The sequence below is a fragment of the Nicotiana tomentosiformis genome, chromosome 5 (genome assembly GCF_000390325.3).
Source record: "Nicotiana tomentosiformis chromosome 5, ASM39032v3, whole genome shotgun sequence".
NCBI classification, from domain to species: domain Eukaryota; kingdom Viridiplantae; phylum Streptophyta; class Magnoliopsida; order Solanales; family Solanaceae; genus Nicotiana; species Nicotiana tomentosiformis.
The window spans coordinates 138262991-138280851 of record NC_090816.1 but is presented as its reverse complement, the minus strand read 5'-3'; the positions used below and the strand labels follow the sequence as shown (position 1 = coordinate 138280851).

The 17861-nt window shown below is 35.6% G+C and overlaps 1 protein-coding gene across 3 annotated transcripts in view; it reads right to left on the bottom strand.

The window, feature by feature from the left end:
- Window positions 1-10145: 10145 nt before the first annotated feature.
- LOC104120173 (heavy metal-associated isoprenylated plant protein 7-like) overlaps window positions 10146-17861 on the bottom strand; it is a 39315-nt gene continuing 31599 nt past the window's right edge. Inside the window, exons 1-4 of one of the 3 annotated variants that reach the window (XM_070175440.1) lie at window positions 14364-14462; window positions 13536-14214; window positions 13321-13441; window positions 10146-10371 (exon numbers count right to left, since the gene is read on the bottom strand). In XM_070175440.1, the coding sequence (XP_070031541.1) occupies window positions 13940-14214; window positions 14364-14418 (330 nt within the window). In that variant the 5' untranslated portion in view covers window positions 14419-14462 and the 3' untranslated portion in view covers window positions 10146-10371; window positions 13321-13441; window positions 13536-13939. Of the gene's footprint in view, window positions 10372-13320; window positions 13442-13535; window positions 14215-14363; window positions 14463-17861 lie in introns of those variants that run through there. The other 2 variants (XM_070175441.1, XR_011408063.1) reach the window with 2 other exon arrangements.

Below are 17861 nucleotides of genomic sequence, written 5' to 3'. Positions count from 1 at the left end.
TTCAGGTATTTGCACGAGGTTTCTGCCGTGCTATTATTACTATTGATTTATGCACATGCAGCGTGACAAGACGGCTTATATATATATGTGGGTTTTGCGCATGTGGCGAGACAAGGTGGAAATATTATTATGCGCATGTGGCGAGACAAGGCGGACATTTACTTTATTATTGCACACGTGACGAGACAAGGTGGGCTATGTCGTGAATTGAATTGTGATGACTTGTGATAGCCTGGGGGAATTGTTGTTGTTGCATATTTACTTTGGGACTACGAGGCGGTACCTCGGGAGATCCCCCTTATCTTGCATATTTACTTTTGGGATTACGAGGTGGTACCTCGGGAGATCCCCTGTTGAGCATTTACTTTTGGGACTACGAGACGGTATCTCGAGATTGCCCTTTTGTTGACATCTCTCTATGGTTGTACTTGCCTTTGGTTATTTTGTATTTCTGTGATAGGTAAATCCTTGTGATATGCCGTGATGTATTATTTGAGTTTTACTATGTGTTTGTATTCCTTGTTGTATTGTGTTGGCTTGGGCTTTTTAGTACGAGACTCTGAAGATTTATATTCCTGGTTTTTACTATTTTCGATGACTGAGTTGTTTTTAATAAAGAATTTACTATTATGTTTTGAATTAATAAGTTTTACGTCCGAAGCAATAGATTATCTGATGTTTTATTTAAATTGAAATGTCATTTTTCTTTACTCAAACTATTTCTAAAGTAAACTCATTTCTTTGTTGAATTCTTACTTGGTTTAAAAATTGCAACATTACCTTATTTTAAAACAAATTAATCTTGCGGATCTTATGGATTGAAATATTGGGCACGAGAGTTGTTCGTGCGGTTGTGAATAGAGATATGGGCACGACGTGCCGTGATAATATGAAAGGGGGTCGAGAACCGTATTTTATGATTATGATATGAGATATTTATTTGGAAGAGTTTTATATTCGAAGGATACTTATTTGAAGAAATATATTTGGAGGGTATTTATTTGAAGAGATTATATGTGAAATACTTGTTTAATCGGTTGTTCTTGATTTTATTATCCGTCTGAGTAATAATTATGGTGTTCTTACTGCATTACTGTTTATAGTACTAGTGGATTATTGTTGCTATCACTGCTATTTGATTTCGATTATTTTAGTATGGCACAAGTTATTTGACTAGTGAGTGTCTTGACTGTACCTCATCACTACTTCACTGAGGTTAGTCTTGATACTTACTGGGTACCGACTGTGGTGTACTTATACTACATTTCTGCACATTTTTATGCAGAGCCAAGTAATGTGGAGTCAGTTGACCGATCGCTAGCAGTACGGATCTTGCTGTGGAGACTCAAGGTAAACTTGTTGCTGCATTCGCATGCTTCAAAGTCACCTTCTGATATTGTATTTGCATTGTTTTATATCTATTTCAAAATAGTTGTATTTATAGGCTTTCTAGTAACTCAGTAGAGCTTATGACTTGTACTACCGATTTTGGGGTTTTAAGTATTGAATAGAGATTTATAATTCATATTTGTCAGTTGTTATTTAATATTGTTATTATTTCAGTAAATGTTAGGCTTACCTAGTCACTAAGACTAGGTGCCATCACGACATCCTACGGAGGGAGATTTGGGTCGGGACATCAATCCTTGTGATCTGCCGTGATATATTATTTGATTTTACTATGTCTTTGTATTCTTTGTTGTATTGTATTGGCTTGGGCTTTTAGTACGACACTATGAAGATTTATATTCCTGATTTTTACCGGTTTTTGACGACTGAGTTGTTTTAAATAAAAGAAGTTACTATTATATTTTAAATTAATAAGTTTTACATCCGAATCAATAGATTATCTGATATTTTATTTAAATTGAAATGTCATTTTTCTTTACTCAAACTATTTCTAAAATAAGCTCATTTCTTTGTTGAATTCTTACTTGGTTTAAAATTTTTAACCTTACTTAGTTGAAAATAAATTAATCGTGCGGATCTTATGTATTGAAATATTTGGCACGAGAGTTGTTCGTATGGTTGTGATTAGAGATATGGGTACGAGGCGCCGTGAGAATATGAAAGGGGGTCGAGAACTGTATTTTATGATTATGATATGAGATATTTATTTGGAAGAGTGTTATATTCAAAGGATACTTATTTGAAGAAATATATTTGGAGGGTATTTATTTGAAGATATTATATGTGAAAGACTTGTTTAATCGGTTGTTCTTGTGTTTCTTATTAGTCTGAGTAATAATTATGGTGTTCTTGCTGCATTACTGTTTATAGCACTAGTGGATTATTGTTGCTATCACTGCTATTTATTTTCAATTATTTTAGTATGGCCCAGATTATTTGACTAGTGGGTGTCTTGATTGTACCTCGTCACTACTCCACTGAGGTTAGTCTTGATATTTACTGGGTACCGACTGTGGTGTACTCATACTACAATTCTGCATATTTTTGTGCAGAGCCAGGTAAATGTAGAGTGAGTTGACCGATCGCTATCAGTACGGATCTTGCTGTGGAGACTCAAGGTAATCCTGCTGCTGTGTTCGTAAGTTTCAGAGTCACCTTCTGATATTGCACTTGCACTGTTTTACCTATATTTCAAAACAATTGTATTTATAGGCTTTTTAGTAACTCAATAGAGCTTATGACTTGTACTACCGATTTTGGGGTTTTAAGTATTGAATAGAGATTTATAATTCGTATTTATCAGTTGTTATTTAATATTGTTATTATTTCAGTAAATGTTAAGCTTACCTAGTCCCTAAGACTAGGTGCCATCACGACATCCTACGAGGAAGATTTGGGTCGTGACACCCGGGTAGCTCGGATGAGTTTCGGACGAGGTCCGAATCGAATTTGGACTTGTTGAAAATGCTGGAATTTCTTCTATTTCTGGGCAGCAGCTGTTGGAATCGCACCTGCGGAATTATGGGCGCAAGTGCGTCCACGCAGAAGAGGGGGGCTGCTAGCCAGTGCATTTGCAGAAGCGTGAATGTACTCCGCATGTGCGAAACTGGGCAGAAACATAAAGACCAAAAATGGTGATTTTGCCATTTCGTTTTGGAATTTTTGGAGCTCGGATTTGGGCGATTCAGTAAGGATTTTTAACAAACTTGGTTGGGGTAAGTGTTCTATATCCTAAAGTGATTATATTTCATAAATATATGGTTATATTCATCGTTTAATTCGGATTTAAATGGAAGAAATCAAGTTTTTTTGCAAAAACTTCCAAAAAAACAAAAATTTAAGATTTGGAGGTCGAGTTGTTATCGGAATTTGATAAAATTGGTATGGTTGAATTCGTATCGGAATAGGTGTTCGGATTTCATGAAAATTATGTCGGATTCCGAGAGGCGAGCCCCGCGTTGACTTTTGTTGACTTTTTAGAATAAATTTTTAAGTCGGCATTTTTTTATCCGGAATTATTTCCGATGAATTTTAATGAAGTTGTATAATTAATTTGGATAGATTTGAGCTGTACGGAGGTCAATTCAAGCAAGAAAGTGGTTTTGGAATATCGACATAACTTCAAAAAAGTAAGTATCTTGCCTAACCTTGAGTGGGGGAATTACCCATTAGGCATTGAGTCTTATGTGGAAATTGTGAGATTGGAAGTCGTGTACGCGAGGTGACGAGTATGTACTCGGGCTTATATGTGCAAATTTTATTGGTTTAAAGTTTTAGATATTTTTATGTATTAAATTGGATAATTGTTGGCATTTAGTAAATTCTTGAATTATCACGCCTCATTTCTTATTTGTCGAGTTTATATTTCATATAATAATTTGGTGTTATTGTCACTTGAATTTTATTTGAATTCCATGTGTTTGTTGATTTGATATTTGTTTTGGAATTAAATTCATGATGGAATCCTTATCGGCAAATATTTATTAAATAAGTTTAAATTGAGGAGTTAATATAATTATCAAGAATTTGGATTAATGAAGGCGTTACCCTATACTGAGTATTTTTCACCTCTGTTGATTATTTTGAGGTTTTATATACATTGTGTGGAGCCTTGGGCTATTTGTTGAGAAATTTATTGATTTTGCTACATATTTAAAATTTGGTTGTGGTCAGTGGCAAATTGTGATATGAATTATTGTATTGTGTTGTGGTTTAAACACTCTCTTTGATATTATTTATGCTTTCTACCTTGCTTGTTAATGATATACATGTTCTTGGTAAGGAAGAATGTAAAGCACGAAGGGTGATATTGTGCCATTTGAGAGTGTAAAGCACGAAGGGTGATGTCGTGCTATTGAGAGTGTAAAAGCACGAAGGGTGATGCCGTGCCATTTCATTTATATTATCAGGTGAGGATTAGAGTAAAAGCACGAAGGGTGATGCCGTGCCATTATTTTTATAGTATCATATATTCATGGCAGGAAGGGTGTTTCCGTGCAGGCGAGGATGAGAGACATACATTATATCGTGATATCGTTTTGTTGTGTATACATTCATGCATGTATCATGAGATGTTATTGTGCACTTATATTTTCTATGTGACTTGTAGTCGTTGTTACTTACTGTGTGCCTCCCACTTTATTTCTTTTATTGTTATTGACTTTTCTCCCACCTAGTTGGTATTGTTATATGTATGTAAGGTAAGAAAGAGATAAATGCACGAAGGGTGTTGCCGTGTCAATTGATTTGGTCTACATATATATTTATTAGGTGAGAATAAGACAAGTGCATGAAGGTATTTTCGTGCCATTTGATGTGATATGTTGAATATATTTCGCAAACCAGGGAAGTTAAATGAGGTATCACATGGTGACTTTTATTTGAAAGATTTGTATTTGAAAGATATTTACTTGAAAGAATTATATTCGAAAGATATTTATTTGAAAGAATTATAATGGAAAGATATTTATTTGGAGGAAGTATATTCTAAATATATTTATTGGAAAGGATTAAATTCTAGAGACTTTTATTGAAAAACCTATAGATAAAAGATGTATATTTTGAAGAACTTGATTAATTGGTTGTACTTGTGTTTATTATTCGTTTGAGCAATATTTATGGTGTTCATGTTGCCTTGCTGTATAAATCACTAGTTGATTGGTGTTGCTATCACTGCTATTTATTTTCTATTATTTTTGTGTGTTATATTGCACAGGTTATTTGACTAGTGAGTATCTTGACTGTACCTCGTCACTACTCCACTGAGGTTAGTCTTGATACTTACTGGGTACCGACTGTGGTGTACTCATACTACACTTAAGCATATTTTTGTGCAGAGCCAGGTATTGGAGATATTGGATTCGGACAAAGATTAGAGTATGATCGCAAGGATTCAAGGTAGGATTGCTTGGTCGTCGCAGTCCCTTGGAGTCTTTCCATTTTATTGTACTGTTAATTTCTTATTCGAACAATATTGAGTATTCGATCCTTGAGATCATTTCATGTATTCAGTTAGAGTCCGTGACTCAATATTACCAGTCTTAGGAGGTTGTTTGTTGAATATTTCCATTGTTAGTGTTGACACTTGTATTGAAAAAGAAATGGCTTGAATTATGATTATAATTGGCTTACTTAGTCTTAGAGACAAAGTGTCATCACGATGCCTGTGGTGGGATTTTGGGTCGTGACATTAGGATAGTCTAATTTAGTTAATAGTTAATTACAAGTCCTCATGGGTTCGACATCCGACTTTTGATCACTTTATTACTTGATTACCGCGTATACTTGTGTATGCGTTTGGCCGCAAGAAAATGCATCCTTGAAATATATTCTCCATTGAAACGAACTAATCAATGATAAGAACTATGTTAGAGATAGGGGCGAAATTATTTACTTTCTTAAGGTAGGGGGACATATTTGAACGGATAGTAGAACTAGGATAAACGTGAATAATTTTCTTTTTTACTTTTTAAAATAATAATAATAATATCCTTTTCTATATATATATATATATATATATAAAATATTATATATTATTTAATAAATATATATATCAAATCATATTTTTTTTTTAAATTAGTATTTATTATGATCAGGCATAATACCAGTTGACCACATATAGGACGAGGCTAAACATTGAGATTTACCCTAGAAAGTCTTAGGCAATACTGAAGAGCATATAATTGAGCAAGTCAAAGAGCATACATTAAAGTAACAAATAACAAGAAAACATGTCATAGTTATTTAGAAGTTCAGCCAATACTAACATTTAGAAATTACATGATCATTAATTATGAGAAAGTTAACAAGCTACACATGAATGACTCAATAGAAGCAATACACCCGAACACATTTTGGGCATGAACTAGTTCCTCACAAGAGTCTGAAACAAGGTAGGAAGATGGGTTTATAGCAGGCAACAAGTATAAGTACTCAGACACACAACGTGCTTAAGAAAACCAGAATCAGGGAAAGAATTTAGGCAAGTTCAGATTCTAGAAAAGTTCAGAGCCACGAAATAACTTCAGAGCAAATAAAACTATAAACAGAGATAACATGGTAATATATTGATTCAAAAACGTTTCAGTGGCATGAGTATACAGAGTATGAATACAAACGAAAGAGGATGAAACTGCAAAGTCCAAAGAACTTACCATTTACCAATTGACGAACAAGTAAATAAGAAGAACAATTTTAGTAGTACTTCAATCGCCAATAGCAAAAGAGAGCAACAAAATCCAAAATCTCAGTGCGTCAGAGTTTCCAAGGGTTTCTGATGAACCCCGGGCAGTTCTCGCACTGAGAAAGGTCAGTTAATCAAATTCTGGTGGCCTTGGCTTTCAGCCGGCCAAGAACCAAAGTTCAAAACAATATAGAGTGAGTGACTACCCAACCGGTCGTAGCTCGGTGGTAAACAAAGATGCATAAGTACTCAACCGGCCATACCTCGGTGATAAACGAAGATGCATGACTGCCAAATCGGCCATATCTCGGTAGTAAATGAAGATGCATGACTTCCTAACCGGCCGTAGCTCGGTGATAAATGGCTGACTGCCCGACCGGCCGTAGCTCGGTGGTAAATGAAGATGCATATAACACTACATTATGAACATTAACATCTTTATTGTCTCAATAGAAACTTAGAAACATACTTAGACATGCTTTGTATTATATTTCATAGGAATGAATAACGTAGACATCGTTAACTACTAAGAGTAGAACCATTTATGGAATAACATTACGTTTACGTTTCGTTACTTGGATTATGCGAAAATAAGGAAGGATTAGCCTTAACATTCCTTTATTGTTTACTTAACTTCACGGTGTTGGTTCATCCCATTAGTACTTCAATCTACAACAAACGATAAGGGAGTATTGTTAAGGTAACGGAAGCTAGAATTCAACACAAATGAGCGAGTAGCTTATATACAAGTATTTGGATAACACCTCCCCTTATTCTTTTCATTTCCTCAAATCAAACAACAAGACCAACATGTCAAAAATATCAACAAACATGTTACATCAACCCCCAACCTTATATAAATCGCAATACATCACCAAAATAGTCCACACAATCTCATACAACAACCAAGTGCTATGTTGCACTTTAACATGGACTTTCATACTAAACAATGAAAAAGATAAGAATGGGTAGAGCGGGTAAAATAAAATGTGTCGCATCGATATAAAATGAAAAAGAAATGAACATGGGTGGATAGAGGTAAATTGTTTTATCTTTTATGTGTATCTAGCACAATTTGCTTGGACAACTTATTTGGATGGTTATTATCTATTGTAGTGTATTGCATTGTTACTTTAAATATAATATTTGTTTTGATTGTTACTTAATTATATTATATCGTTAAATTCATCGTTATAAAACAATAAAAAGTGTCAATTTATGGAACGACAGTTTTAGTGTGGTGATGTCGTTACCTTGCTTGTTTCTCTCATCTTGCCCTTCCTTATTATATATTTTTTATTTTATCTTTTACCCTATTTTTTAAAAATATAATAATTCTACTCTGTATCCTATTTTTTTTAGTAATATTACAAGTTTATTCTTCATATTGTTGGTGAGTGACATCATGAAACGACGTCAAGAGATATAATCTATCCAACTGTTGTATTCATTAAACAATATAATATAATGTAGTACAATATAATACGATATATTTAGGGCTGTCAATTGTTCGGGTCGGTCGATTATTTTATAAAATTTGTACCATAATAATTTTTTGATTATTCTATTATATATAACCAAAATTAGACTTTTCGAAACTGTCCCAATCATGTCGTTATCGGCACGATTCAGTTATATTTTTGGTATTTTTATAAATGTTATGTAAAAGTTACTAGTAGAAGTATAAAGCAATAACATATATATTTTTTTATATTACTTAGCAAAACTCTCTAGACATTTTTACTGTTTAAAAAGTGATGAATTAAGAAAACCTGAAAGATGGCTAGAGTATAGATCCATCAAATATTCTATAGCAGTGTAAAAGAAACTAAGTAAAGACAAAGAAAATATAAATCACACGAGTGTAAAGATATTAACCAAGTTGGGATTCAAGAATAAAGTCGATAGAAGATTAAGCATTTGAAAAGATAAACCTAAATCATACCAAAGGAAACACATTCAATACAATATTGTAATTTGCTACTCATAATCACTAGAATATTTTGTGTCTTGCTAGTGAATATGGTGAAAATAATTTAATTTCAGTAGGAGTAGCATACTAGGTTTGGGATCCGCCCAACCTTTCTTGTTGCCGCCATGCTCCATTTGTATGACACCAATATAGGCTTTGGAATCCTGTACTTTCGGCTTAAATTCCAAGCACACACAACCCCCCCCCCCCTCACTACCAATGCAGGTCGTCCCTCCTGTGTCATTCTTGGGTGCCTCAGCAAAGTTTCCGATTATTGTTGCAAGCTTACTCAACTCTGGACATTCACTTGCCTGATGTGATCCTTTACAGAAGTAGTATCCTCCCTTAGGTACGGACTTGCTACCGTTTTTCGGTCCCATGTCGTTTCTCTGGACCCCTGTCCGTTATGGGATGGCCCCTTGCCATTGCCCTTGTATATCTCGGCTATGCTTTTCCCGTTGTCCTTGTCATGATCTCCTCCACCTCTCTCAGTGTTTCCTTCTTTGGACTTGGCAGGCTCCATCTTGAAGTCAACGAGCGACTCAGCTACTATTATGGCCTCGTCCACATTGACTATTTGATGTCTTCTTACCTCATGTTTTGCCCAATTTTGCAACCCATCCATGTTTGGGAGGAAGCATACTCTTATTGTTGATGAGTCAATATTGGAAATGATAGAGCAAGAGATCACCTACTAAGTGGAAATCATAAAATTAAACTCAAAAAGCAAAAAAACAAAATGAGATGGCAAGCCTAAACTTTTCAAGATTGACTTTGGAATATATCATAATTGAAAATAAGGAGAAATCTCCTTCGGAGCTAAACATGTATGCATATATATTGCACCATTAACTTCTGATTAATTAGCTCAAAAGTTAGAAATTTCATTTACACTTTTTCTTCACACACTCATCAGACAAGAAACTGAAATTTAAGACATGGTGAGAAGGCAAAAAAATAATGTAATAATAATAATAATAAACAACTCAATTGTCAATCGATCATGTTTATAAACAATAACTAAAGCATATATATAACTGAAAAAGTAACATGAGAGAGCAAGCATGAGGATTTTCATCACTGAAAATCTGTGGGGAATAATTAGCATACTCCATATTATAATTTTAGTAGTACTTTGAAGGCAAATATTCACTTTTCTTAATGTCTGTCTTGTTACTACTGAAAAATAGGCCTATGGCAACGCCAGGGAAACCGTTGCAACAGATAGGTCAACTGTTGCCATAGAGATACTGCAACGGTTTTGGGCCCGTTCCATCAACCGTCGTGGCGATAGAGCTAAAGCAACGGTGATTGTAACGGTTCACATAACTATGGCTATAGTACCGTCTATCGCAACGGTTATTTCTCTCCCTATTGGAACGATTATTCTTTCCAACTGCAACGGTTGAAATCTGTTACCATAACATTTAATGCAACGGTTATGTAAGATATTGTTACGGTTATTAATTTGATATAACAACGATTTCTTTAAGCTATTGCAACGGTCCTGGTAGGCTATAGTAATAGTTTCATTCAAACAATAATATAGCCATTATTGTAAATAAATATTTACATATACAATAAATAGTAAAACAGTAAAATTTATATAAATATCAAAATGAAACAATTCATAATCCAAATTGTCCAAGGACCTAATAATATCCATAAAAAGTAAAATATTTTGACATAAATACGATAACAAACACTCGTTCGTGGCTAGACCATGTATCTACAGCAATTCAAAATTCTTTTTAAGTAAGGTTTAGATCTTCACTGCCTCTGTCTTCCATTTCTTCATCTACAACACCTACAAAAGAGAATAAATAAAGTCATTATCCTTCAAGAGAATCGAGTCTAAGAATGCTGTTAGTCCAAAAAACCAAGGGAAAATAAAGAACATGACATTAAACTTGATCAATTGCAAGAGATCAAATAAGTACAAGAAAGGCTCCAAAACCGATTGACATTAAACTTGATCAGTTTAGAATATGGTATTGAATATTACTATCAGCTGTCTTCACAGGGAGTACATAGGCATTTCACCAAATATAGGCATGTAAAACTAAAAAGCAGAACAGTATATTCTGCAACATCCCTTAACATCCCATTAATCAGTTGAAACCTCCAAAAATACAGCTGAAAAGCTGCTCAAAAGCGCAGCAAAACAGCTGCAATTCTCCTTCCAAACCAGCCCAAAAACACACAACACAGCCGAGAACCCAGTTGAAAACCATCATGAACCCCATCTAGAATCGACCCTGAAACAACTCCAAAACACAACCAAAACTCCCATAAAACACAACCAAAACAGCCATATAAACCTCTGTTAAACCACCTAAAAATAACTTAGAAACTCCATAAAAATATCAGCAGAAACCTCCAAAAATGCAGCTGAAAAGCTGCTCAAAAGCGCAGCTAAACAGCTGCAATTATCCTTCCCAAACCAACCCAAAAACATGCCAAAACACAACCAAGAACCCAGCTGAAAACCAGCGTGAACCCCATCTAGGATCGACCCCGCAACAGCTCCAAAACACAACCAAAACTCCCATAAAACGACAAAGTGCCGGCAAGGCATCAGCAAGACAACCATAAAATTATGCAGGCTTCAATGATACTTATTGTACGCAAGGTCTTTTACAATCACTGTTTGCCAAAGACAATAACATAAAGGTATTGTACTACTATAGCATATTAGTACAAAGGTGGTGTACTACTATATCTCTGATTTGAAGACTCAGAGACATACTTCTTTAACAACTACCTTCATTTAAGTTTTACTCTAGCTTTTAATATATTTGTCTGAACCGTCGACTGAGCACAATACATGTGATGTCCAAGTAAATTCTTATTTCAAAAGTCTTAATATGTGGATATTTCTATCACAATACATATGATGCATATACTCAAATTTTTTACTCAGTCAAGTGTCAAATTATAAGATTGTTGAAGACTATAAGAACCAGGAAATCCCTTCGGTTTAGAGTTAAAAGGCAATTAGTATATTATAATCCCTCAACAAAAATTTTGGACTTAAAGACCTTATTCTAGCTTTTGAAGTATTTGGAGCTCGACATTTATTTTAATAAAACTTCAAATTCAAAATATGCAACAAAAGGATCCAGAAACATCTGTAGTGACTGGAATCTATAGCTCACCTACATTACATATACCAATTGGGGTATTACAAGCTTAAGGCATCTTTATATTGTTTAAAATAAACAAAAAGTTAATAACTTAACACATAAAATATTAGTAAAAGATATTGTACAATAATCTAAATCTTAGTTCCTTTAATTTCAGTGGTTAAATTAAAATCCTTTTACTACTTATCTTTTTCTATCTTTCATCCACAATCTGAAATTTATAATTTTTGTTTTATAAAACAATATGTAAATTTTTCAATCTCATAATGACCTGTATTTATGGTAAATTTCAGTTTATAGTTTATTGTTACATTGTGCTTCCAAATGGTATAGAATCAACTAATATTGTATAATAAGATCTAACCCGATAAACGTGAAAGAACCAAAAAACAAGATATATATAACATATCAAAACTTACTTTAGTTCAGCATATTTTGCATCATAGTAGCCAAATATTTTACTATGCCACAAAATTAAATCAATGCTTATTTAAGGAAAAAAGAAAAAAAAAGAAAAAAAACGCTTCTAGTTGTTTATGTATTCAGTAAGCACAAAGAAGTAAAGAAAAGAATATGCTATTCTTTTCTCTTCACCTTAACCATCAAACAATATTTTCTTCCTCATTTAATTTTTTTTGATAAGGAAAACCAAAGCCAATCATATGTTATTTGTGGTCTTGTTCTTGTTCCTATTATTACATAGGCAACTTTTGAGAGCTGCAGCTCAAGATTGTTGTGGTTCTATTTGAGGACATTGGGCTTGTTCTATGACAAGGGAAGGAACAAAGTTCAACAGGCACATTACTGGTCAGAGATTTGAAGATCAAATTTCTGGAAAATTAAGACAACAAAGGATTATGCAAGTAACTTGGAAGAGAAATGGAGATGTCTATAGACTCGTTTAAAATTTTGCAAAACTTGGAAGAGAAATGGAGATGGAAAAAGCATAATTGTTTATAGCAAATAACTATCTTTTAATTACTTTGCTCTATCACCATGTGTCATAAACTGTTCTTCCAACTTGATTCGTATTGTCTGTATTTCCAAATGCATAGCTCTTCAGTTAAGTGTACACAATTCCCTGATTCTAGAGCTAGGATCTTTTGGTACTTATCAATCTTTCTTTGGAAAGGTACTTAAGATAATCTTTTGAGATGATAATGAAATCCACCCTTCCTCCTTTTCCCGCTGACACTCTTCTTGATTCTCTGTATGCAGTTTAGACTATATATTTCTAGCTGAAGTCCATACACTTTATATTAAGATTTCCTGGAGGAAAAAATTCATACATCTCAACATGAGTAGAATGCAGAAATGGTCCTTTTTAACAATACATCTCAGCCATTAAAAAATCTGAACAGTAATTAGGCATCCAAAATCCTTTTACCACATGGGAATATCCATAAATTAGATACTAACCCAACAATTTTATTACTATTTAGAGGCATAAAATTGAACAAACAAGAAGAAACCCACAAAAAAATCCAAAATAAAACTACAGTAAATCATTCAAATTTATTTGGATCCAAACCATTTCAATGCATTTATTAAATGAAAAATGAAGAAATTTTCTAGTGGTACTATTTAGAAAAGAGGACAACGGTACTAACCTTTGATAAAAAATTGGCCTTTTCAATGATACCTTTACGATGAGGAGACAAAGTCTGTGCGCTTTTCGCACCGAAATTGCAGCTTCTCCACCCCCTACTACTACCAAAATCTCTTCACCTACTAATTTTATCAAAAACATAAAGGAAATCAGTGTATCTCACCGTAAATCTGCAGAAAACAATTAAGACTCTTTGGACATTACTATCAATATTACCTTTGCAGCTAAAGAAAAATTAAGAGACTTCTCCTTCTCCGGCGGCTAGGGATTGGGTATCTTCAGATTTGCTTGGAAGTTGGATCTAGGGGGGAGTATTCTTTGATATGTCCAGAGAGTATTTTCGATGGGGTCTGGAGATAGAAAGAGTTCTTCAATTTCTTTTGCTATTAGAAATTAAAAACAAAGTCTAGGGTTTAGTGAAATAAGGAGGAGGGAAAAAACGAAAATAAAAATAAAAGTGGGTAAAGTTAGGAGGGAAACTGAACCGTCTCCATAGGCCTATTTTGCAAAGAACCGTAGCCACAGGTAATCCTATCGTTACGGTTAAAACAACTGTTGCAATAGAATGCCCTATGGCAACGATTATTTCACTCTTGTAACGGTTTGCTTGCGGGTTGGTCTTATATAACCGTTGCGACAAATACCGTTGCTATAGGTCCATTTTCTAGTAGATCATCTTCTCCTTTGCTTTCCTCAGCTTCACCTTGTTTCTTTTCTTCTTTATCTTTTTTCTCTTCTTCTTTCTTCTCAGCTTCTTCCTTTTTCTCTTCATTCTTTACAATTGAAACTTGTTTTCCAGTTCTCTTATAAACATCATTAGCTATCTTTTCTGAGTCAATGACACCTTTTACGACTACTTGATTTTTTACAAGGTCTGTCGTAACAGATTCTACCCCTGCAATATCGCATTTTCAGAATAGCAATTAACCTGATACTGTGCCTAGGTTATAAAACCAACTCCTGAACCATTTTGGATTAATAATGTAACTTGTGAAAACAGTAAAATATAATTTAAAATATTTAAAATATTTTGGATTAAAATACCTTTAATTTTGCGGATCCGTTTTCGCAAAGCTTGAGCACAAGCATCACAATGCATTTGAACGTTCAAGACAACCGTTATTACTGGAGGAGGCTGCAAGGGGCAAAACATAGTTGACACTTCCATATTAATTCATTTAATCAAAGAAAAATAAATGATTGGCAAAAAAACAAGACACAACAACAAATACCCTAAAAAACGTTGATAATCTATGGCCGTGCATGTTGTACATTGACTTGCACAAAAATATCATTTGTACAATCTACCCTTAAAAATAGCAATACCAATACTATTTTCATGTCCCAAATACGATTATGGTAAGAAAAGCCAACTATAATTTGCATTTCGCGAATAATTACACTGGTAATTTGTCCTGCTAATTATAAGTGATTGCTCATATTATATTAATTTACGTCATTCGCCAACCAGGCTTTCGATTGTCTTTGTTCACATTAATATTTTCACCGATAATGCTAAGCTTTAATTTTGTCTAGTGATTGTTACTATTCTTATATTGTGTGTATATATAGACAACAGCCCAAACATTTCAAATATTGAATGTCAGTTCCGTGAATGCTTTAAGGTAAGATTATCAGATGATTTCGGGTTCAAGCCTTTGGAGCCACAGTTCTTAAAGAGCGGTTTATCCCAATATGGGAAATTTCAACGCGACTGTAGATTTAGTCGGCCTCCAATGCTAGTACCGTTAGCTGGCTGGCAGAGCTTGCTAGTTTCAGTTCTTTTAGCTTAATTAAGAGGTCATGCAGCAGCAAAACCTTGACTGATCCTTGACCTCTAGCTATATAGTGCAAACCCAACTATGGGTCAAAACTTTTCTCAGATCCACATCTAAGCTTCATATAGTTAGATGTGCCCAGTGGCTACGTAATCCAAAATATCCTTTTGCTAAGTTCAACGTAAAAATCCTTTTTGTATGTTATCATGTTGCTTCTATATATATATATATATATATATATATATATATATATATATATATATATATACCCTAAAAATTGAGTAACAATTAAACTTATATTGTGGTTTTAAGGATATGTGATTTAAACCAGTACCAATTGATGAACAATGAATTAAATAGATAAATTGGACAATAAAATAAATCAAATCGATCTGCAAACAATGTCTCGACCTCGATTCGAGATAGTCTCGAGGTTAGTTAATAAGAATAGGATAGAACAAAGAGCGATGAACAGTAAGTAAAACAAAAAAAAGCAACATATGTGTATATTCTTATCAGTGAATAATGATTGTCCCCCTACAAGTGAATGAGATCCCTTTTTATATAATAGAGGAATCCTAAATAAGGTACAACTCTAATAACGGAAGTAGATCCCATGATTGGCACTAATAACCGCTTTGATTTGATCTGTTCCGGAATTTTCGCCGTGGTCTTCGACCAGTTACTGATATCTCGCCATTCCGTTATTACGCCTTACTCGAAGTCAATCATGCTTGATCTCGATTGTTGCTGCCTCGATCTCAATGAACACTTCGATCTCCAGGCTTGATGTTCTATCTTCGAGCTCGAGCTCGATCTATTATGAGGTTACCCTCGAGGCAACTCCCTTGCCAACGAAATCGAGTATGCCCGATTTCAACCGCATACATATAGTCCCCTCGTTTTTTGGAGTGTAACGAGAAGAAACGAATTCGAGACTTCGATTTAATACCTCGATCAATTATGACGTCAACATCGTAACGTAAGCGACAGAAGCGATTGAAGCGTCGCGTCTGCATAGTTCCCAAGGTCATTAATTAACGCCAGTTGATGGTCATCCATTAGTGCTTTCAAACCATCAAAGTGGCTATTATAAATAGAACACCTACATAATCTTCTCAAACTTTACTTTCAAACTTCTTCTAATCTTCAAAAGCTCTTCTATTCTCTTCAAGTTCATCAACTTTGCCGGTTTCCGTTTGCCAATCTCTTATTAAAACACAAATTCCGTCTTCTTCTTCCTTAAACCTCATATAGCAATGGCACAAACATCAAAGACCATTCCTCAAGAAGAAAAGGCCTCCTCATCGCGGTCGGCCGGTGACAAAACACCGGTGGAGCCACATCTCGAAGAGTGCATCCCCGGGCTATGTGAACTTACTTTCGACTTTAAAGTCAAAAAACCCTCTTCGGTTCCTGGTTGATGCGAGCCCATGTCTAGATACATCTGTTCGATATCCAAAGGCAATCTCGAGCAGGTGAAAAAAGACCTCAACTGGGAGAATAAAGAGGTGATAATTCCTACCCCCGAGGAGGACATCACCACTCACGTGAAAGGGTTCTTAAGTGTGTATACTTGCCCTTTCACACTGGGTTCCGTCGATACTGTCATAATCGACTTCTGCCGCCAATACTGGGTAACCCCAGGCTAGATCTACCCCTCTTTTTGGCGCATTGTCATTTTGCTCAAATTCTTCTCGAGCAAGGTCGAGGGAAAGTCTTTCACCCTCGATCATCTCATTAGGCTATACAGCCCCCATCTTTGTCGGGGTGGACTGATAAGGCTTCAGCGCCGGGCCACGAAGGTGCTGTTCTCGAGCATAGATGAGGACAAGGACCGAGGATGGATGGGCCGGTTTGTCCGAGTCAGGACCTCCGACTTAATCCCCGCCGAGAAGATGCCATTCCCCGAAGAATGGGACATGAAGCATAAGTAGAACCTCACCGATAACGTTTGATTACTTGTTATGTTTCCTTTACCTCTTCTCATCTATATTCTTCTTTACGGTGCAGCTTCCCCCTAGTTTCCTGGTGCAGTCCCGGACCTTGCAGGTTGGGTTTGACAACTGGTTTCAACCTCTTCATATGCTGAGCACTTGTGGCGCGATTTGGCCAAGGGTTGATGGGATGCCAAAAATCATGGTAAGTTCCCTGTCTGTGTTTGATGCTTTCCTGTGAAATACTTCTTTTTAACTTGATTTCTTCTCACACATGTCTTGGAGATAATGTCGTCATGAGGCCACCTCCCCCCGGGGAAGAGGAGGTCCTGAAGCCGACCAAAGACAAGAAAAGGAGAAGGGCCTCGCCTCCAGATACCCCAAAGCCCAGGAAAATCAGGGCTTGAAAGTCGAAGACTGATCCCGCCGTTCTGTCTGTCGATGTAGTCAAAACGCTACGAGATAAAGATGAGGAAGAAGAAGATGTCGACTGCCTGCTGGTGGCTCGGAAGAGGGAAGGCATCGAAGCTTCGAGAACTGCTGAGCCAGTGACGGTCGAGGAAGTTCAGCCGCAGACCGAGGTGATCTCGGAGGAAGGTCCGAGCAGAGTCCCTAAGTCATCGGGTGTTGATTATGCCTCATGCTGTGAAAAGCAACTGGTGGGTGTGCCCGAAGGGTCTAGTTTTGAGGCCCTTCAAAGAGAAGAGAATGCCCCAAGTGAATCGCTCGGGGCAATTAACATTGATGATTTGCCGCCCGGCCCCACGGTCTCTGAGGGGCAGTTTCGGGATGCCCGGTCCATAAGGACCCCCGATGTGGGGACGCCC